The sequence below is a fragment of the Acinonyx jubatus genome, chromosome B3 (genome assembly GCF_027475565.1).
Source record: "Acinonyx jubatus isolate Ajub_Pintada_27869175 chromosome B3, VMU_Ajub_asm_v1.0, whole genome shotgun sequence".
NCBI lineage: Eukaryota > Metazoa > Chordata > Mammalia > Carnivora > Felidae > Acinonyx > Acinonyx jubatus.
This window is the reverse complement of record NC_069386.1, coordinates 84,384,297-84,406,515: the sequence shown is the minus strand read 5'-3', so window position 1 is coordinate 84,406,515 and position 22,219 is coordinate 84,384,297. Positions and strand designations below refer to the sequence as shown.

At 38.2% G+C, this 22,219-nt stretch overlaps 1 protein-coding gene across 9 annotated transcripts in view; it reads left to right on the top strand.

Moving 5' to 3' along the window:
* Nucleotides 1-22,219, top strand: part of SLC25A21 (solute carrier family 25 member 21) — a 485,208-nt gene that overhangs the window by 345,535 nt on the left and 117,454 nt on the right. For all 9 annotated transcript variants that reach the window (XR_008299377.1, XM_053224377.1, XM_053224384.1 and 6 more), the window contains one exon: nt 994-1,077. Coding sequence is in view for 8 of the 9 variants with exons in the window: in XM_053224377.1 (XP_053080352.1) it covers nt 994-1,077 (84 nt within the window). In the remaining variant the exon portion in view is untranslated. The remainder of the gene's footprint in view (nt 1-993; nt 1,078-22,219) is intronic.

The following is a 22,219-nucleotide window of genomic DNA, read 5'->3' as shown; positions in this document are numbered from 1 at the left end:
TCAGAAAAGTATCTCAAAGTAGATAATATAAGATGTGTTTTTGAAAATTTCTTTTAAAATTTTTTGATAAAATTATGGAAGGAAGAGCAAAAAGGCCTTAACTAAGAATTGGGACAAGGAAGGTAAACACCAGGTGAGAGCAGACTAAAGAAACTCAAAAATGGAGAACTGGGGTATAGAGAAATGAGAGTACTTGTCATAAATCTCTTTAAAAACAAACACCAGAGTAGCATACAAAATAAATAAGTTACGACCCTGACACTGGGAAACTTCCACAGGTTGAAGTTTAGAGTCCTGAGATGCATGATCATAACCAAAAAGAAGAAAAAAACAGAATTTAGCTTTCTAAAATGGAATACATTTTTATCGAGCACCAACTATATACAGACCATGTATGAAGGGTTCAGGTAGCCTGAAAGTAAAGACCAACTCTGTTCCATCATGAAGTAGAATTAGTGATTGTAAACTGTATCACAATACAAATTCATTCTCTTCCCCTAAGCACAGGTTCCTGTCTGCCAGAATGAATTTCAAATTCACAATCAGGATCCAAGTTAGGCCATATTAGCGGCTCTGTATTTAAAATTTTTATTAAATTACCATCAAGGGGTACTAATTAAGATAAGAAATACAGCTACTTATTTATTTCATATGCACCTTCAGATTTCTGAATTATACATTAAACAATCTATGACATCTGTGTATGCTTTTCACAAAAGAAAAAGGCATAAATGCCTCAGGGTGCATCTGCCTGGCTAAGAAACAGATGAAAAAAAACTCTATAGTTTCTATTAAAATACAGAGAAATCGAATTTTAAAGGCTACAAAAATAAGGTAAGGATTATATGAGGCAAATAAATCAATAAAGTCGATAGCAAAAACCAGAATATTTTAGATTAACCTGAAAAGGCTGAGTTTCCTAAGACTTTGAAAAATGAGGGAAGTCATCTGGCAATTCCTTAACTTCAATTTTTTGTTTGATTTTGTTTCTAGGTTCCAGATTCAGAGATGTGCAACTGATCCAAACAGTTATAAAAGCTTGGGAGACAGTTTTCGAACAATTTTCCGAATAGAAGGGTAAGTACAGTTCTTCATGTATGGACTTTATGTTGATACAGACATTTAACATATTACTACATTTTTTTTCTTTTTTAATGTTTCATTTTCCTAGTGTTATTAAGGGAAAATATTTAAAAGGGTGCCTTCCCACATTTTTTTTTAGTTTTTCCTGATAATACAATTGAAAACTAAATATGTATACCATAAGAACTACCACAAAAATGATATTAATATTCAATTTGCTGACTGGAAGACCATTTCTATTTTGTGCCATTAAGATTTTTTTCAAGTTCTCATAACAGCAGCTATCTAAATGTAATAGTTCTTTATTTTGATTCTTGAATATAGTGCCCAAATGTGTTCCTTATTTGCATTGCAGCTTATGAATATTCAATCAAAACAGGACTGTGTCAAAAGTTGATGTGTCACATTTGTTATCCTGTCTACTAGATGATCAGATAAAGAGTATTTTTTTACATAGATGCCTGGGTGGCTCAGTCGGTTCAGCGTCCGACTCTTGATTTCGTCTCAGGTCATGATCTCACAGTTTGAGGGTTCAAGCCCCGTGTTGGACTCTGCATTGACAGTGTGGAGCCTGCTTGAGCTTCTCTCTCTCTCAATATCTCCCTCTCTCTCTCTCTCTCTCTCTGCCCCTCTCCCGCTTCCTCTCTCTCTCTCACAAAATAAATAAGTAAACTTTAAAAAAAGAATCTAATAGGTGAAAAATAAATTGTCTATAAGCATTCTTTTGATTATAACTGGGATTGAGCATGCTTTTATACCATTAAATGTCATTTCTTTTATGAATTGCTTATTTATATTCTTGCCCATTTCTCTTAAGTTAGAGTTTTTATTGATTGGTAGGGGCTCCGTATATATTATAGGTACTAATTCTTTAACAATGACATAGATTGCAAATATTTTCCCCAGCTTGCCATTTGCCTTAGAGCTACAATGTCTTACACCTTTCAGAACTTTGCGATTTTTGAAGATTGTGGTTTTGTGATTATGTCTATCTTGTTCTTTGTGATATCTGACCCTATTGTCACATTAGAAAAAAGGATATTTTAGCCCCAAGTTTATAAACATTTTCTTCTGGTATGTTTGACATTTAAGTCATTAATCCGTGTGAGAATTGTTTTTTTAATATGCTGTGTAGCTTATAGGAATTAAATTTTATTTTCAAATGGCTAGTCAATTGTCCAAACACCACGTGTTGAAAAATCCATCTGTTACTCCCTCGTTAGAAATGCTAACTTTTTTGTGTATTAAACGTCCACGTATACATCATCTAAATTTTCTATTCTCTTTCTCCATTTCTTATTCTGTTTCATCAGTTTATCTCTCTGCCAGCATTATACTGTTTTAATTCTTTTAATTTTGGAGTATTTGGTTAATATATAAAAATATGCCCTGCAGTATAAAGTCTAAACTTATCATGGTACAGAGCCCTTCCTAGTATGGCCCTAGCATAGCCTAGTATGGCCCTCCTTTTCTCCAGGCTCGTTCCCCATTCACAGATCTGCTCTAAAAACAGCCAGCCTGCTCACATTCTCATAGCTTTGCATGCTAGTCTTTATCTTATTCCTGCAGGACCAACGCCCTCATCCACACAAGAAACTATCCCTCCTCATTCAAGAGTGCCCTCACATTTCTCCCCCTCTGACCATCTTTTCTCTACCACACGCTTTCTTTATCAATCACTCTTATATGCTCTACAAAATATAGCATGCACCTGTCTAATTTATTATGGCTGTTTTCTGTCTATCTCCTTTCTCTCGCCCTAAGGGCAATTTCTCATTTAGCTTTGTATCCCCTGTGCCTGTGTTTAGCACTGAGTAGAGATAGTAAGTGCATGTTAAATGAATAAATGTCATCACATCAAAATCGTAATGATGCAAAATGAAACAGAGATGATAATTCTTGCTATTGACTACCCCTTCTGAGGTTATGATAAGATTCCGATACCTGATTAAATATCTTTAGAAGATCTAGTGACAAAGAAGCAGCAAATTCTTGCTATTATTACTGTGGTGATGTGGTACCTAAGTGCTGTGCATTGGTAATATACGTGCATTTATGACAGTTGGGATCAAACTCATGCTCAGTTTACCCAAAATATACATAAAGTTAAACAAATCATAGTGTATTATATAGTCAATAGCAGTGTCCCTTCCCAGTTAAAGAGTAGTAATAGCATTGCCAAGTTCTGTAAGCTGTAACAGATATCTCTGCATTAGATGTGGGAGTTCCTTAGCCAGGCTCTTTATTTCATGTGTGTTAGGAAGAATTTGATGTTTCTGCTTTGATATCAAGTAATACAACAAACATACAGCATGTGTGGTCCTTGCATAGTAAAATTGGCCTTTTCCTAGACCGTATGTATAATTGTTTCTAGAGCAAATTGACATACTTTCTGTAATGCCTTTAGATCTAGGCATGTTATTAGCCAAAAGCCAGAGACCTCTCATCTTAGAGATGTGAATATTTGTTAAACACAAAAGAAAAAGCTGCCTGTTATTTTTGATACCGAGCAAGAACATTTCATAGAGTTAAGTTAAAAAAAGAAAAGAAAACCTTTTAATGCATGTTGTGTTGATTTTTTTTTTCCTAGTGAAAGCAGTTCCTTTTGATTTTCTTCTTTAGCTTTTAGAGTACACTCTGCTTTCAAAGGTGTTTTTCTCACTCAGGTGCCTATAGCCCCATTCGGTGTGTGGCTGTAGAGATACAACACAAGTCAATTTGACTATTAACATAGGTGAGACAGTTCATCTCTCCTCGTTTTTCCTATATCCTCCAAGTTAAAGGTTTTGAAAGCTATTCCTTTTCTGTTATTTAAGAACATTAAAGTCTGATAATATACTTGATGTCTGCACAGATCTCCCATTTTCCTCTCTGCTGTGAGAAAGTGAAGTGATACTCATCACCATTCTTAGAGATGAAGCTCCCTATTTCTCTGCCCAGAATTCATGTTTCCAAGAGACATTGGCTCAAATACATGGGTCCAAATCCCTTTACCATTTCTAAGATTCTTTTAAGAACTAAAAACATAGATATATTGTACTTTAATGAAACACATGGTTTTTTCAACCCAGCTTTACCCAAAAAAAGGCCTTCCAAATTCTGGGCAAGAACTTCTACTATATGGAATCATCACACTTAGTTGGCTTTTACCAAAGAGGCTATCATTGTTTTAGCTAATGGAGAAGAAAGAACTCCGGGGAAGAACTTTGTCACTGTTGAGAGTACCTCCATCGTCACCATGATTCTTCTTCTTTTTCAGGTTTGGCAAAAATAAACTCATAGGTCCATCTACTGAAATAGTGAGCCCAGAAGACATAGTTAGCCTAGCTGATGAGGCACCTTTAAAACCAATTAGTTTTGTTTTATAAATTCTCCTGGCAAACAGCAGCTGGTGTCTCCATTTACCGTGTGTTCCTGCATCACATCTTACTTCCTTCTGCTTCAGGGTATCTCCTGAAAGCTTTTCTAGTCTCTTTTGTACCTGTCATTCCTTTAAAGAGAGTGATTGAAATGCGCACAGATGGGGGAGAGGATTATAAATTATGCTAATGTAAAACCAGGATTGCCTGTCTCTCCCTCTTCCTCTTCTGTAAGCTCCTAGTGGCCATTCTTCCTGAAATAAAGAGGAAAAAGAATTAAAACAGAACTTAAGATATCCTGGTGACATAGGTAAAGAAAGACGTGAAACTGATATTTGTTTCTTCAGTGTAACAGACATGATGTTAGGGACTTTTCAAACCTTATATTGAACACAGCACTATTCTCAACACAAGACAGCATTATGTCTGTATTTTGTATGAGGTGCCTGAAGATCAGAGAAGTTAAATAACTTGCCCAAAGTCACGCAGATACTAGCAGCATGTCATGGTTTTTCCATTGTCTTACATCACCTTTTACTAAACACCAAATTTTGTTATTTATTAAATGAAAAGAAGGCAATGTGAAATGAGTGGCTATAAACCCCTAATTTTTAAGTAACTCTTCTACAACTTTCCGTATTCCTACCCCCAAAATCACGTAGCAATTTAAAGCAGCTTTTCTCTCTTCCTTCAGGTAAAGTACAAAAACTCTGAGAGACCATATATGCTCGGTGAACTGAATCTTGTCAGTTCAGAGACAGCACCACAAACCTCTGATAACTCAAGACTCTTAATCCAGTTATTGTCCCATCCCTTACAGACGGATCCATATCTGATAAGTTCATGGTTTCCCGTCGGCTCTCATCCTGCATGTTCCTCAGTTTTCTTCTGAGAAAAATTCATGCACGTTGGTTTGCCCAAGGCAAATAACTAGGAAACAACTAGGTCGGATTAAACTTAGTTTCAAATGAGAAACATGTTGATTGCTGGTGCCTTCAGAAATATGGTATTCTTCAGAAAGTATTACTGTAGAAAATATGTGGTTGCGTTTGGGGGGTATTTGAACTGTGTTTTGCTTCACGATTTGTTTTCTGTAACCGCTGATGCTGCCCCAAGTATCATCTTACAATCAGACCACTTGGTGATTATAATATTTTCTAGTTAAATGACATTTAAGGCCTCGTTTTATGAGCTCCAGCATAATTGGCTAATTTGGTAAACTCCAGATGTGTGAGATAATGTGCCACTCGTTTAAGGGCCTTTCAGACGGCATAAATGGCACAGCCCCAGGAGGTATAATCACTCCCTCTTGTTTTCATTAAGGGGAATGAGTGGCTTGTGACACAAAGGAAGGGGGACGTCTGCAGTTCAAAATCAACAACAACCTGGCAAGATTTGGACATTTTCTTTTTACAGGTGGACTAACTCCAAGATCTTTACCTTAATTTGGTGTCTTAGTGGGTCTACTTTTTAAAACATGATTTGCCTAATGTAGCACAACCAGGTGATTTTCAAACACCATTTCTAAACAGAAAAGTTTACCCCTAGAGAAAACCTCTTGGGTAGCCCCTGGAAACCCCCTCACTGTCACATGGAAGTGTGAGAAAGTGTTGGACTTGAAGAGACAATGGAGGCTAACTCTTCGCAGGAATCACAGTTATTGGAGCAGTCAGCATCCTCACCACCTAAGCCACATTCCAACTTCACAAGGCCCCGTAGTTGCTGCTGCTTTTTCTCTCTCCCCTCTACCCCACTTCTCATCCAACAGAAACCAGCTCATCTACCCAGTATCACCAAGCCAGACTGGAGTGGGTGGTTCTTAACATCACTATTCCCTGGATCCTGAGGCTGTTTCCTCTTATCTGAGGGTCTTATATGTAGACCCAGGAGTTCACATTACAAGTGAGTCACGGGTCACTGTATACTCACTGCTACTTAACCAGCGCAGAGTTTTCACTCACATGAATAATTGCAGACTGTTTCCCAGGCCCCTAAGCGCATAATCTGCAGTGCAAATCAATTGTGAGTAGATCATTGGGTATTGACTGAGTTTGCAAGCCTGGTGTACCATAGTGAGTTCATTCTTTGGTGGGTACCAGATGTGCACTGTGCCTTCTGTGTGAGTTTCTTGGTGTCTCGAGTACCTTCTCTGCTCCATTCTGTCTTACCGAAGAGACCCTTCCTAGTACCCAGAGGACCTCCATTGAGTGCTCCCTTGTTTTTCAGCTTTCAGCTTTCCCTTGTCTCAGCTTTACTGAGATATAACTGACATATAATATTGTGAAGGTTAAGGTGTAATATGTGATGAGTCGATATATACATATGCATTGCATAATGATTACCACGATAGGGAGAGTTAACACATCCATCACCTCACATAATTACCATTCTTGTGTGTTTGGTGAGAACATTTATGATCTACTCTCTTAGCAACTTTCAAGTATGCAGTGCAGAATTATTAACTGTAGTCACCAATGCTGTCCATTGGTTCCCTGTTCCCTTGTTTTTCTGTGGTGATAAGGAGGAAAGCAGACAATCCCAGCTGCTCTTGCTTCCACACTACAGGATTCTGCCCTGACCTGCCTGGGCTTCTTAATGATGGCACAGCAAGTGTCTCCCATCTAGCGAGGTAGGGAGGTGGGGGGAGAATAAGAAAAGAAATAACACAGTAGGTGAGAGTTTGGAGAATAAACTATAGCAAATCTTTCCGGCAGGTTTTACAAATGGCCCAGTACCCAGGTCCTGATTATGGCAGCCAGTAGATGGAAGCCATTTTCTTCTTCCAAATCTTCCCCAGTTTTGGAATGAGAAAAAAGAGATGATCTCGATTCAGGCATGGACCTATTCTGATTATTCCTGCATTATCTGTGTTCCTTTTAAAAATGGCTTATCAGTGCTTCGGTATGTTATACTCATAAAATTTTAGTCATAAAATGTACATTGCTAAGAACCTTAAACTCTTATTATTTAGCAATTCAAGGTTGAAAATGAAAGGATGTAGGGTAAAGAGAAAATACTACAGAAGAATATGTTGCAAAACACAGAAAGTTGAGCCATTGGTACATTATGGGGCATTTCTGTTTTCCCAGATTATTTTACACCACTGTGAAGGCAGATAATTGCTGGTTTGAGCTGTATTGGTCTTTACAATCAGGGAGAGGATAATGAATTTCCAGAGTGCTCACACAGCAGCATCCCTGGGCTTCCATGTCCCAGAGCTCCGTCAGAGGCCTTTTGTTCTGCCCACAGGGTGACCTTTAGAATGGTTTCAGCTCCTAGATTTCCCTCCTGTCATCACCATAGATTGCTAGCTGACAGTCACACTCCAACTCCCCCAGCCGCTTGCTAACAATGCTTTCAGACTTACTGCCTGGCCTTTGGCAAGGATTTAAGTGTTGCCAAAGAATAAGTGAAAACGTTTGCAGTGATGTCAGCTCGTCAGCAAGGCCTGATTAAGAGACCAAACACAGCCTCTCCCAGCTCACAGTGCTGACAAGAAGGAAAAGGAGGACCAGTTGTTTGGGTGGAAGTAGCTGTCTTTCGGGAACGTTCGCGTCTCAATCCAGAGCCTGAGCAGATATTCCCCATGTTTTATAGAGTGTTAATGGGAGGTGAGGGGATTCTGTAGTCAATGGGAGATGTCCAAGTGGAAATCTTTTCAAGCCTTTATTTTAACTTCCTCTGATGATTTCTGATGAACTAGATGCATAGTCACCTTGGGAGAAAACGTCTTTACCAAAACCATAATCCTTTTTCTAGTGGTTGTTAAACTGAACATTTTCAGATGAGAATGAGAAAGAAAATCTCCTAAAACTTCTACCTTTGTCTGATTCTCTTATTATAGGAAATAACTTAGGCATAGCTTGACATGACAAGGTTAAAAGAGTTAATATTTTATCATACTCATTGATTTCAGCTAGTGTCTCAGATATCATAGAATTACATCTTTCTGTCTTCTATTAGGAAGTCTTCTCCCCTGGTCATATGAAAATTTGATTCCATTTTATTTTCCTTGGAAAGAAAAGGTCATATGGATTTTTAATATTTCAGAACACTGTTAAGAAGTTAAAAAATATTGATACATACATACATGCCCTCATACATGTATTTAAACTAAGTTGAATTGCATATAGTTTAGATTGCTACATTTTCTCTGTAAGTTCCATGACTCAGATACCACTGGAGAGTGTATGTTAATTACGGTAAGTTTCTGTTCAGTTCCTGCTTGGGAATCTGTTTCCTCACCCAATTGCAATGCTCTTGTCGCTAGTTCGTGAAGTTTTTGTCTAGTCTCATGACTTTAGCTTTACCTTTCCTCCCAGTATTTCAGATGGTTTGAAACTGGAAGAAAGGAAAAGGTTCAGACACTCTTGCTATAGCAGTGATTATATTCAAAACCATTGTTACCATTTGACCCTTTACTGTTTGTGAAATGTGTCCACCTGTCTTACCTCACTTGTTGCTCACAAGAACAAGGCAACAGGCAGGTGGGGAGTATGGTCTCTAGTTTTCTGGTAGGGAAACTGATAAGAATGATAAGGGACTTGCCCAGCATCCCATAGCTGCTGTTTGTTGGGGTGAGCTTTCATCCAAGATCTTCTGCATCCTGTATCATGCTCCCTATTCTGTCAATAACTTAATAGTGGTATTAGTAATAGCAGAAGCTACACCTCAGATTTATGCTGTCCCCTTTATGGGTTCAAAACATTGTCACATATCTCATCTCACTTTGCTGAATAGCGCCCGGAGGGGTGGGAAGTAGGAGAAGGTAGTACCTGCTATGGTTGATTACATTCTGCAAACCAGCAAACTTCAGCAGAAAGGAGGTTAGTGAGAGTCCCAGAATAATAGATTGGTTCCTAAGATCGGCACTCAAAGAAAACAAAGGTGCGCTTTTTCTTTAAATCACATCTTGAACAAATGCAATTGGACTGAAAATGTATTCTGAAGTGTGCCACCATCATCCCATGAGACCAAGATAGAGGTCCATAATCCTTTGGACAGAGCCCTGTTCAAAAGGAACTTAACTGAGATGTGCTTTAAGTGTAAAACACGTACTGGATTTTGAAAACTTTGTGTGTAAAAGGAATGTAAAGAATTTGTGTATAAAAAAGAATGCAAAAGAATTACATGTGGAAATGATGTTTTGGATATGTTAAATAAATGTACCATCAAAATTAAAAAAAACAACACACGGCATGAACTTAGTTATTTGACTTGTTAGTACCTTTGCCTAACTCAACTTGAATATTGGGTAATAACCAGGAAAACCTCATGAAACATGAGATAAGGCATTTAATCAAAGTTTCTTGGATGAATTATCAGATGGGGTGAAAATTACGACTGCTATATATGTCAAAATATGTGGTCACCAAAATCTTAAGGAATATGACCAGCCATATTCAGTGGCCTTGTTCTCCTGCTGATAAACACTGTTCATAATTCTCTTTGGCCACAGTGAACTTGTAGGGAAACAAAGCCCTGGGTACCAGGAATTCTAATGTAGACACAGTCTCAGTGGCAACAAAAAAGGAGATAAAGTGTGAGATGAGTTTTGGAAACTGCTAAGGAGAGTTTGTAATTTTCTGTTAGATGAATTAGTTTTTAGATTTCTTTGCATGAAGCTTTTCCTAAATTAGAAGAATCAAGAACCAAAATGAGAAAAAGGACATGGTCTGGTGTCCTTACCATTTTGTATCCTAACAGTTTTCAGTGAATAGGTCAACATGCATTTCAAAACTCAAATACTAAAATTCCCAGAAGTTGGCACTATTTATAAAGGGACCAAAATTAAAAGAATATTTCAATGCAATCCATTCAGCAACAGGACATATCAATTACTAGAGATCTGACTTCATGTGTAAAAAAATATATGTGTTAGATTCCAAAAATATTTCTTGGCCACTTGTTCACTCCTTAATTCACATGGTCTGACTTCTGTCTACACCTGAATTTTCAAACTGCTCTCTCAGAAGTCACCATAGGACTCCTGTCTTTTTCTGTGGGATCTAAGACACGGATGATTGTAAGATGTGCTATCATTTTATGTACCACTCTAAAGAGAAAATGCTGACAACTAAACTCCTTGGAGTGAATTGATGATGGATAGCGGTGTTGAGTGAGAAGGAGAAATTTTGAATGACTTTCTAGTCTTTCGTGTGAATGCCGATAGCCAAATTATGTCACCTGCACATTCATAAATCTTTCTTGATTTCCTGTTGATCCATGTGATAGGGTGCCACTAAGATGGCCCTACTGATCCCTGCCCCCTTGTATTTATGTCCTTTTATAATCCCCTCCTTTTAAGCAGAGATTAGGTTTATTGACTCTCTTGTAATGAAGAGAATATGGCAGAAATTATGAAATGTCACTTTTGAGATTAGTTTATAAAAAACTGGCTTGCATCTAGTTAGACACTTCTTATTCTTCTTGCTCTTTTGGTTTCTTACATTTTTATTGCTTTGAAGTAAGCTCCACCATGGAGGAGCCCGTGTGGCAAGGAACTTAAGGTAGCTTGGGCCAATAACCAATGAGAAATTGAGGGCCTCTGTTTAACGACAACTTGGAAGTGAATCCTACCCACAACCACCTGTGTGAACCAGACAAGACCTCAGGCCCAACTGATAGTTTGACTACAGTCCCATGAGAGACCTTGAGTCAGGGACACATACCTAAGCCATGCCTAGGTGCCTGATCCACAGAAATTGTGTGATGATAAAAAAAAAAATACACAAACAAATCTGAAACCCTCAACGTGGTATTTATTTGGGACTCTCCATATCTTCTTTGAGTCTTCCAGCTTTGTCTTACCTAGTGTCATCACATGCCTCTGTGTTCAAGCCCTTCTGGACCAATTATAACTCCTAAAACAATTTTCTGTGCTTTTCCTCATACACGTTCATCAGCCCAGAATGGCATTTTTTCTCTTGTCCAGCTCTGGTAATTCTGGTCATCTATAAGTGCCCAGCTGGTATGCTACCTTTTCTTTAATGCCTTCTCTCATTATCCAAAATGGGAATAATTTTCTCTACCTGTTCTCTTATGGCACCTTCTTCAGAGTGTAAGAGACCTGGATTAGAACCCCACATGTGAATTTGGGGATGTTGGCAAATTACTTAATGTCATTGTACTTCTGTTTCTTTATTTGTTGCATGGAATACTAGTATCTACTATGTTGCCAGCACTTAGTTTAATAGATGATGTTTAAGTATGCACACAATAATTTTAACTGATTTCATTACAATTACCTTATATTGTAGCTAATTATTTAAACTATTCACAGTTATTTAAATGTGTAGAGCTCTGATGAAATCTCTTTGGGGCTTCTAAAGTGTATCATACAATTCTTTGTATGTAATCATCATCCAATTTATGTTTGCTGAGTTTAATTGAATGATTTCTAGTTTCATATTAGTTGGATTTGGGCATTTAGTTTTTAGATTCAGGGGATTCATCATTGACAGGTGTTGCCAGGTGGTGGCATTGCCAGGTTTTGTTAGGGAAACGGGAAGGGCTGATGAAGATCCAAGCAAAGGCAAACAACCTACCCACCTTGCTTAGAATGTGTTCTGTCTTCACTGTTGTACTTACAACACTTACCTACCTAGTGTTTAATAAACACAGTGAGCCAATACAGTATAAATAAAAACCAAATATTCTGGTCAATAAAAAGATGAATTAAAGTAAAAGCAAAAGAATATTTAAAACAGAATTAGAGGCAAATCAAGAGTTAGACTCTTGGAATGCCTGGGTGGCTCGGTTGATTAAGTGTCTGGCTTAGGTCATGATCTCACAGTTCATGAGTTCAAGCCCCACATAGGGCTCTGTGCTGACAACTCAGAGCCTGGAGCCTGCTTCAGATTCTGTGTCTCCCTCTCTCTCTGCCCCTTCCCCTGCTCACACTCTGTCTCTCTCTCAAAAATAAACATTAAGCAAAATTTTTTAAAAAAGAGTTAGACTCTTAAAAGACTATGCAAACTAACTTTTGGTTCTTGCAACCACAGAATAGTTTGTACCAGAACAACCCTTCTGCTGAAAACAACTGCAAACATTGGACAAAGTACACAAAACTGCTTTTGAAGGCATTAGAGAGTCATCAAAGCAGGCAGAACTTGCAAGGCGCTACAAGATGGGAGGGAAGAAAGCCCACCTCAGTGAACTCTACATTTACTCAGGCTTTTTCCATTCTTTGCTAAGCCTTGTGGGAAGGCTGGGGAAGGGGGTTAAGACCAAGTCTTATTTGAGGACAAAAGTTGGAGATTGGTGTTCAGAGCTGTCGTATGGCTGGGACATGAGAAGCAAAAATCCCACAGAAGAGAGAAACTAGAGAGAAGTGAACTTTGGGTTTATACACAACTTCCCCTTGAGGCATTTGCCAACTCCTAAACTGCAAGTGAACAGGAACAAACTCAGCCAAACAACCAAACAAACAACCAAACAAACAAACAACCAAACAAACAAAATCCCAGAAGCCGAGAGACTATGGAGAGGAACAGAGTTCAACAGTCCCATGATGCTGGGGAGACAAAGGTTGGAGTTCAAGCCCAGCCAGGTGAACAGTTCTGGTAAACACAACAGGTTTTTAGTTGAGACTTAGAATGTCCACTCCCAAAAGTAAGGGCCCTGTCCTAGGAATAAGGCAAAATATAAATACATTGTTTCTTTTTTTTTTAAGTTTATTTATTTTGAGAAAGAGGAAGAGAGAACACAAGCAAGGGAGGGGCAGAAAGAGAGGGAAAGAGAACCCCAAGTGGGCTCTGCACTGTCAGCAAGGAGCCCGATGCAGGGCTCGATCCCACCAACCAGAAGATCATGACCTGAGCTGAAATCAAGAGTCAGACGCTTAACCAACTGAGCCACTCAGATGCCCCTAATTACATTGTTTCTAACAAAGCCTAAGTCCAAGCCTCAGCTAGACGAAGATGATCTATATTCCATCTGTTTGCTAGGAAAACATTTATTCAAATACCAGCATCCAGAGGCTCTTTGATTTTTTTTTACTCACAATGTCCTACATTCAATTAAAAAAATCACAGGGTCTAGGGGGAAAAAGACCAAAGAACCAAATATCAGGGGAAACAGAAACAATAAGTGACTCAAATTTTGGAATTATCAGACAGTGACTTTTTAATTTTTGATTTTTACTGTGGCAGCATTTCCATAACATAAAATTTACCATTTAATCATGGTTAAATGTACAGTTCAGTGGCATTAAGTACTTACACTTTGTTGTGAAACCATGACCACCACCCATCTCCAGAATGTTTTCATCCTCCCACATTGCACTGTATTATCATTAAACAGTTACTCCCTATTTCTCCCCTGCCCCACAGCCCCTGGAAGCCATCACTCTACTTTCTGTATATATGAATTTGACCACTGTAAGTACTTCACATAAAGGGAATCGCGTAGTACTTGTCGTTTTGCAACTGGCTTATTTCACCTAGCATAATGTCTTCAAGGTTCATCCATGTTGCAACATGTGTCCAAATTTCCTTCCTTTTTTTTTTTAATGTCTATTTATTTTTCGGAGAGAGGCAGAGACAGAGGGCAAGCAGGGAGGGGCAGAGAGAGAGGGAGACACAGAATCCGAAGCAGGCTCCAGGCTCTGAGTTTGAACTCATGGACTGTAAGATCATGACCTGAGCCGAAGTCAGATGTTCAACTGACTGAGCCAACCAGGTGCCCCCAACTTTCCTTCCTTTTAAAGGCTGAATAATATTCCATTGTATATATATACCATACTGTGTTTATCCATCATGTGTCAGTGGATAGTTGGGTTGTTTGCTCCCTTTGATTATTGTGAACAATGGCTACTATTAACAGTGGACAAATATTTCTTCAAAACCCTGCTTTCAATTTTTTTGAGTATATTTTCAGAAATGGAATTTCTGGGTCATATGGTAATTCTATGTTTAACCAACAGGAGCTTTTAAAAATATATATAATAAGTACGTTTGAAAAAGTAAAAGAGGGGCACTAGGGTGGCTCAGTCGGTTGGGCGTCTGACTTCAGCCCAGGTCATGATCTCACAGTTCATGAGTTCCAGCCCCACATCAGGCTCTGTGCTGATGGCTCAGAGCCTGGAACCTGCTTCAGATTCTGTGTGTGTGTGTCTCTCTCCGCCCCTTCCCTGCTCGCACTCTGTCTCTGTCTCTCTCAGAAATAAACATTAAAAAAATTTTTTTAAGAAAAAGTAAAAGAAAAGATGGGGAATTTCACCAGAGATATGAAATCTGGTTTTTTTAAGACTTAAATGGAAATCTTGAAAAATTCTGTAACTGAAAATCAGAATTAAGTAAGTGAGTTTTCAACCCACATATTACATCGTCAGCATGTAATTCGTTAATTATTTTATAAATTCTAAATAGGATGGGACATGTTTCATCCTACTGGCATTCAGTAGTAGTCACTCCATATTGTAATTAGCTGATTGAATAAGTATGGAAATAATAATAATAACATATTTTTGCAGGGGAATCATACATTTTTTAATTCATTTTAAGCAAATAAAATAATCATAATTTACCAGGGGCTAGGCACTTTGCTAAGTGCCTTATATACACTCAGTTATGTTCTCACAACAACCTGTGGGGGAGGAGCCATCATTCTTCCCATTTTACTGATGCATGAACCAAAGTCAAAAAGTTCATGTAACTTGTCTGATGTTTCATGGGTTGTAGGAATTTGAACCCATGTGATCTGGGTTACCTCTACATTGCTTTACAAGAAATACTTTTTTTAAGACACATAATTTGTTCTGTTTTGGCTGACTGGCTAGTTGCAAATTTCTGACAATAAATAGAAAGTTGAGAAACCAATTGCTTGGTGACATCTGCCAGGGCACTAAACTCTTCTTGTAATGTGACCTATACATTTATTCAGATGTTCCTTCTGGACAACGGGATATTACTGGATATATTTTGGCATGGGCTCTGTTATGTATGTTTGACATATTGGAAACAATACCGTGATGAACAGAATGTCCCATCTTTCTCCTTGAACTCCAAATTGCTCAAGGCCACAAGATACAAAACATGGGTTTAAAGTTGACAGTCTCCATTTCCTCCTTTCATGTTTGTGGATCTCATTTTCAGGATGCTGACATTTTACTTTTTCTACATCCCTGTCTTCATTTCTTCCTTTACCTCATCATTTGTCTTAACTGTTTAATCTTTTTGCTACACCTCCTCAGAGCATGATGGCTTTTGATGGCAGATCTCTTCTCCAGTGATGGGACATTCCTTGGGAAATCCATTTCTTTCAGCCTTGGCAAGGAAGATCATACATTTATTATATAGAACAAAGGGAGTATTCATAAGGACCTCAAGATTCCCAATATATTTGCCTTCAGCTCTCTTTTCCTCAAACTCTTTGTTCTTCCAGGTTACATTTCTAAGTGCCCCGCATCCTATTTTAATCTCTTATTTTGGACCCTTCAATATAAAAGACCCTTTCATTCTTTCTTTGCTTGTTTGTTTCCTTTCTTTCTAGAAAAAAAAAAGAGCTACTCATTTCAGCCAGAATTAAAGTGAACAAAATTAAAAGAACAGCTTCTTTTGTGATAGTGGACAATCACTTTATTAAGTATCTCTTAAATGCTCTGTGGTTTTGGACCCAGTTCCCTAAAGTTTATATAGCTTTTTGATATAGGAGATGAAGGGCAAACAATATTATTCTAGCTAAGAACAGATTTCTGCATCTTTTCTATATTTATGCTGTTTCTTTACCAACCTTGAAAGAACGCTTGTAGCCCAGCAAGCAAATAGTATTTAGTGACTGCCCGTATGTGCACAGCCCTCCGTTAAGCAACACAGAGAGTACATTTAAAAGACACAGCGCTGGCCTTCTAAAAGCTTAATTCTGCAATGAAATAACTCTATGAGCAAAAATAGTTGTTTCAGTCACATGGTTCTATTAAATGCCTTTGTGGAAAAATCCTTTGAAAAGCAACTGCAAAATTGGTGGAGATTTCCACCAGAAAATAGATTTGCATTTTCCAATCCTCCATATCTCTTCGCATCTCTTGTATAACCATTCTCAATCACAGGGAAACAAACTGCGAAAGGTATGAAGGCACTTTCCAGACAGAAGTGAACTGTCCCCATAGGAAATAAAAATCTTCAAAGTGTCCCTTTCACTGAGCTTGTTTCTTTTTCTATGACAAATAGACACATCAGACATAAAATTTAATTGAGACACACTAAAGTAAGGGTCTGGCTTACCTGGATAGGGGAGATCACAGCATTCCATTAAGGAGACAGCAAGGCGCTAACAACGCACTGACGACTTTATATCACAGTATACTGAACTTCTAATCAACATCATCTCTTTGGGCTATCATTTATTTAGGATTTCTGCAGCCTCCTGTTAAACTCTGCATGATTCTGTTTTACATTTCTCTTCCTGTGTGTTTGTTTTAATTTCAAGAGCCAGTATGCATATTGACAATTCTTTGACAGCAAAGGTAAAACCACCGGGAGTGTATCTGTTTATTGAGGACTGACAGCTTTATAGCTAACATAAAAATAATCTAATGTTTATTGGGGCAAATGTTTAGACTGAGGATTAAGTGAAACTAGTGAATAGAGAAAACCTTTCATCCTATTCAGACTTTTCAAATAAGGTTTGGGATCAACTACATAAAAACTTTTTGGGTTGATTTCTTTAACACTCTTCTCTTAATTTGTGCCACCGCTCACTCCCTTCTACTTTGCTACCCCGAATTATGTTTTACGACAGGGGTTTTGAAGTAAGTAAAACCTTGAAGAGGAAGATGCTACTGTTCAGAGATTCATTGCTATAGAATTTACCTGGGCCATGCAAACTTTCTAGATAACAGTGAAGCAAAATTTAAACCACATCGCTTATCATATAAACTGTCTTTTCTACAGTGTCCTATAATTCACATATAACAAGAGCTCTTAAATTTTTTTGGTCTTGCTTTTTTGTTGCTGTTGTTATTTTTCATCACTGTTGGTAGGGAAGAGGAACAAACTGCTATAAACTGTTTTAAAACTAGTTTTAAACCGTTAAGTTGTTTTTCAGTTTCACCTGTAGCTAAGTATCGACAGCATTAGAGTTTTGTCTGTTTTAAATGAGACATTCGAAAGGCTTCAAAAAATAAGCTATTTTTTCTATACGTGGAAAAATACTACCCGCTTGGAAATAATCTGTTATATTAAAAATAGTTCATCAAATTATTGTTAGACTAACAATACCTGACATTATTTCTTAAACTTGATATTAGCTATGATTACCACTAATACCTCTTTTCCTACATCTTTCCTCCAACAAATAAAGAAGAATTTTATGCTCATCTAACTCATCCTAGCAACATTAAGGTCGTTATTGTTTCTCCTCTCTTTACCGCACTTCCCCACCCCCACCCTGTCCTGATCCTATTTTATGTTGAGTAAAATAAATGGGAGAAAAAAATTAGGCACCTTGTTAAAGGTTCCTTGCTAAGGAGTGGCTGCGCAGCGAGAAATGGAAACCAGGTTTACTGGCTGAGTACAGCACCCTGAGGCAGTTATATAAAGTACACTAGCTCTTTCCCTTTGAAAAAGTGGTGTATCTCCTGGAAAAAATGATACGTGAACATTCAAATAACTCAGTTTTCAGTGTCATCACTGGAACTAAATGTCCCTGTGGATACAGGTGTTTTTGTGCAAGTGTGCTGCATATCATACATGCAAACAGACCAAAGAAATGCCGGGGATGTCACAATCTTGCAGCAGCTGCGAATCTTATACCAAGTCTGTATCTAAAGCTAATTAGCATGTCATCAGCAGGCAGGAGTGAGCTATTCAAGGGTCAAGATCCTGTCATAGCCATCTTGAGATCCCTGGGACCTGACAGTACTTGAATCTTAGTATTCAACAAATCTTTGTTGAACTCAGCTAACTCTGTTAAATTTTTAACTCTGTTTAAAAATGGACTTGGTCCTTTTTTTTTTTTAAGAAAATAACATCCTATTTATTTATCAAGTGAAACACATAATTTATTCCTCAATAGAGTTAATTTATTCTTAATTCCTCCCTGCATTATGTCCACCGTGGTGATGATTGCCTACATTTTAAAGTGTTATAATGTCTCACCATGCAGATATTGCTAGTAAATTGGCAGTTTTGGTGTCTGGAATTTTTGTCTTGTTCCTAGGGCATCAACTTATTAGCTCTTCCTGAGAGCTAACTTAGAGGCTGTGCACCCTTCTTCTGATTTACATGGTGCTAACACTTGAAGGGAGGAAAATCATCTCCTCCCTGTTTTTTTTTAAAGGTCTGTTTGGTTTTTTTTTTTTTTAAGTTTATTTGTTTACTTAGAGAGAGAGAATGAGCAGGGGAGGGACAGAAGCAGAGAGAGAGAGAGAGAGAGAGAGAGAGAGAGAATCCCAAGCAGGCTCCGCACTGTCAGCACAGAGCCAGACGCAGGGCTCAAACCCCCCAACCGTGAGATTATGACCTGAGCCGAAGTCAGATGCCTAACTGACTGAGCCACCGAGGTGCCCCAAGCATCTCCTCCCTTGATCAGACACCACTGTTATCCTTTATTACACTTCCTGTGACTCTAATACCCCGGAGCAACCCCTTGGCATTTAGACTACTCTTGTTCTGAGGGTACTACGTACAAGCTGTGTTGCATATGCTGAGTTCTGCTCTTCTCCCCATGCCCTCCAGGCCAGTCTGCATGAACTGCCTACTAGTTTTCAGGCACAGTTTATGGTACTGCCATGGTTCTCTGACTTAACTTTGTGAGTTTGCCTCCTGGTTGCTCCTCTGAGTTGGGGACGGGAATCTCAGAGTGGCAAACAGTTGGCTTCTACCTGTTGTCCCGAGAAGGGCTTCATTCAGGCATGTGAGTCACACTGCACAAACACTTCATGCATCTACACTGTCAGTCGCAGATCTACACCAGCCCCGGTTTTAGAAATAAACTCTTCTCAGGCTTCAGTTTCTCCGACTAGAAATCTAGAGGTTACAAGTAAACTCTTATAAATCCATCCTTCTTTTAAAACCAAAACCAAACACCTCTAATAACATGTTAAGTGTAAGTGATTCACATTTCATTTTAGACTTTTTTTGAGATGCCTGGACCTTTGTTAGGATCTGTCAGGTGAGCAGAATTGTGGTACCGGTATCCTGCACTCTTACCCCAAGAAGCTGGACACAGAACTTGACCTAAGGAATCACGTAACACAACAGAACTCTGCCCCAAGCAAAATTTTGCTCAGAACGGAATCGGTTTACATGTAACTTAAATTGACCAAACTGATCACTTATTTATGATCCTTGGGACTTCCTAACAGTTAAAATCATTTTCTAAGCTATATACCATTCAGCAGCATTTTAAAATCGTGTTCTAATTTTGTTTGTTCCCTCAAAGCCCCGATAACAAAAAGCAATTTAAATAGATTATTTTTTATTGTATCTCTAGAGTGATTATAATAAGCTACAGTCATATAGGGTGGCCTGGGAATTCCCTCATTTTCCTCTTGATTCATAAAGTCATAATAAATAAAGTTTCACCAGAAAGTCTAGTGGCCTCCAACAATATGACTGTGGTGTATGGTAAAAACAAATGCAGTAAATCCATAGATTCATGCTGCAAGTAAAATTTGGATTATTTGAAATTTATGAGATTTTTATATTGTTGATTTTTTACTTAATTTTATACAGAGAGCCATTGACATAAATTTGTAATTTTTATTACTTGGACAAGAGTCTTATTTTACTAGGATGTCTATATACAATTAAACTTTTAAATCATTACATAATCATATTTTCTAATCAGTCTGACACTAGCATATTGCATATTGGTATTGTTGTTAAAAGACTCATTGCAATTCATGTTATTAAAACTTTATTACAAGTAAGGGTTATTTTTTTTCTTTTTTCTTCTTTTGTGGAAATAAAAACTCTCCTGGAGAGAAATGAAAAAGTGCATATCACTAACTAGGAAACAACTTCCTACTCATTTCTACTCCCTTGTTAATGCTCCGCGCACCTGCCCCGATTGTATGTATTCATTGCCCGTGTCGTATTTTATCTACACGAGCCTTGGCCACGGATTTTTTTTACTCATTTGCCTTGATGCTTGCTGATTGACATTTTCATCTCTGTTAACTATTTATTTTCCTTTGAGGTTACATCATAGTCGCTTTCCAAGTCTGTATTTTTTTCATAGCCCAATAAAATAAATGTGTTTCATGAACTTCTTTGATTTGCTTCTTCTTGCCAAGTTTTTTCTGCTTCTTTACTGATCCCCACAATGAGGATTTTACTCTGGTTCTCTTGAAGGTGTGTGTGAGTTGATGACGTTCCATTGCATAAATAAAACCAAGCCAAAACTTGCCATTCAAAAGATAAAGCCAGAAGAGAATAAAGACCATGTGTCAATACAGAGAAAAAAAACTGACTACAGCTATTTTTCCCTGCTCGGTATTTATAGTTATTTCTATGGAAACTGCACGTGGATTTCTGAGGGTTGAATTTGACCCTGGGGATGTACACAAGTAACTCTGAAAACATTTGGTCCATTAACTTTGGGTTCATCATATACTTATGTGCTTCTCCTTAACTTCTAACTGCAAATTAACATGGCGTGTGATGTGTGAGACCATTGTGGTATTCGTGCTGAAGGATTTTTGTGTGTCTTCTGGAGTCAGAGAGGGAGACAGATGTTAAAGTGGGATGGGCAGAGGTTTCTTCTTCAAGATGACTGTGAGGTACAGAATAGCTTGTTAGCCTCCTGGCCGCTTGGAAATGTGAACCCAAGGTTCTTTACTTACTCTGTTTATTCAGATTTTCCTGTCAGTGACTTTGCCTATCTGTCTCTTCTGTCGCCATTCCCTCCCACACTCGACCTCTGTTTTCCCTCAGAATATAGCTGATTAGGAAATTTCAAATTATGGATAAATTCTCCTTTTGCATTCCCCACACAGTATAGAGAAGTAATCACGGGGTCTTTGCCTACATATTGTCTGCTTATATCCAGACCCTTCAGTTTTGTTTGAGATGAACACGCGATCATATGTGTATGCTTTAAGATAATATTTTTACTTTGCTCAGACTTTGAAAACAAGTAAATAAAGCCAGCATAGGACCCTATTTCAGAGGGTAAGGTCACAACAAAAAGGCAAATAAGAACCGGAAAGAGGAGTTTCAGGAAGAAAGAACTGGTGACGACTGCCTTTAAGATGCCGGGTGGGGTGTAAGACGTGGTAGGAGCTGTGATAGTGGTGGAATAGTGTTTCCTTGGTAGAGGTCCTGAGGTTGCTGGGCAACGGAGGACTGTTTCAGAATGCAGACCAAAAAGTCATCCTTCATATTGCTCTTAATTTTATAATGACAGAAGAAATATTGCATTTAGAACATGGAAATAGTAAACATTTATGTACTGATGGATTAAGCTTTAAAGTGTTTCACGGAGCACCTGTACAAATTAAGCTTTCGCTGTGTAAAGGTACCCACTTAATCTGTCCAGCTCTAGATCTTTTTCAGGGGATCACTGGCTGAATGGTGTCCTCTGCCTGCCCTGTGGTTGCCTACACTTTGGACGTTGCACAGTTTATTAGCAGTTCAAACACAGACCAATTCTTCTATTTATTTAATACTTGACCCCCATTCTGATGGAGGAGGGGTTTGTTCCAGCTCTTGACAGTGGGTTTTCAATTACCCATGTGGCCTGCCTCTCATTAATAGGAATAATTGGGAACCGGATATCCAGAATACAGATTCACAGCCATTGAAAAATTCTGCTAGAAACATGGATTTTAC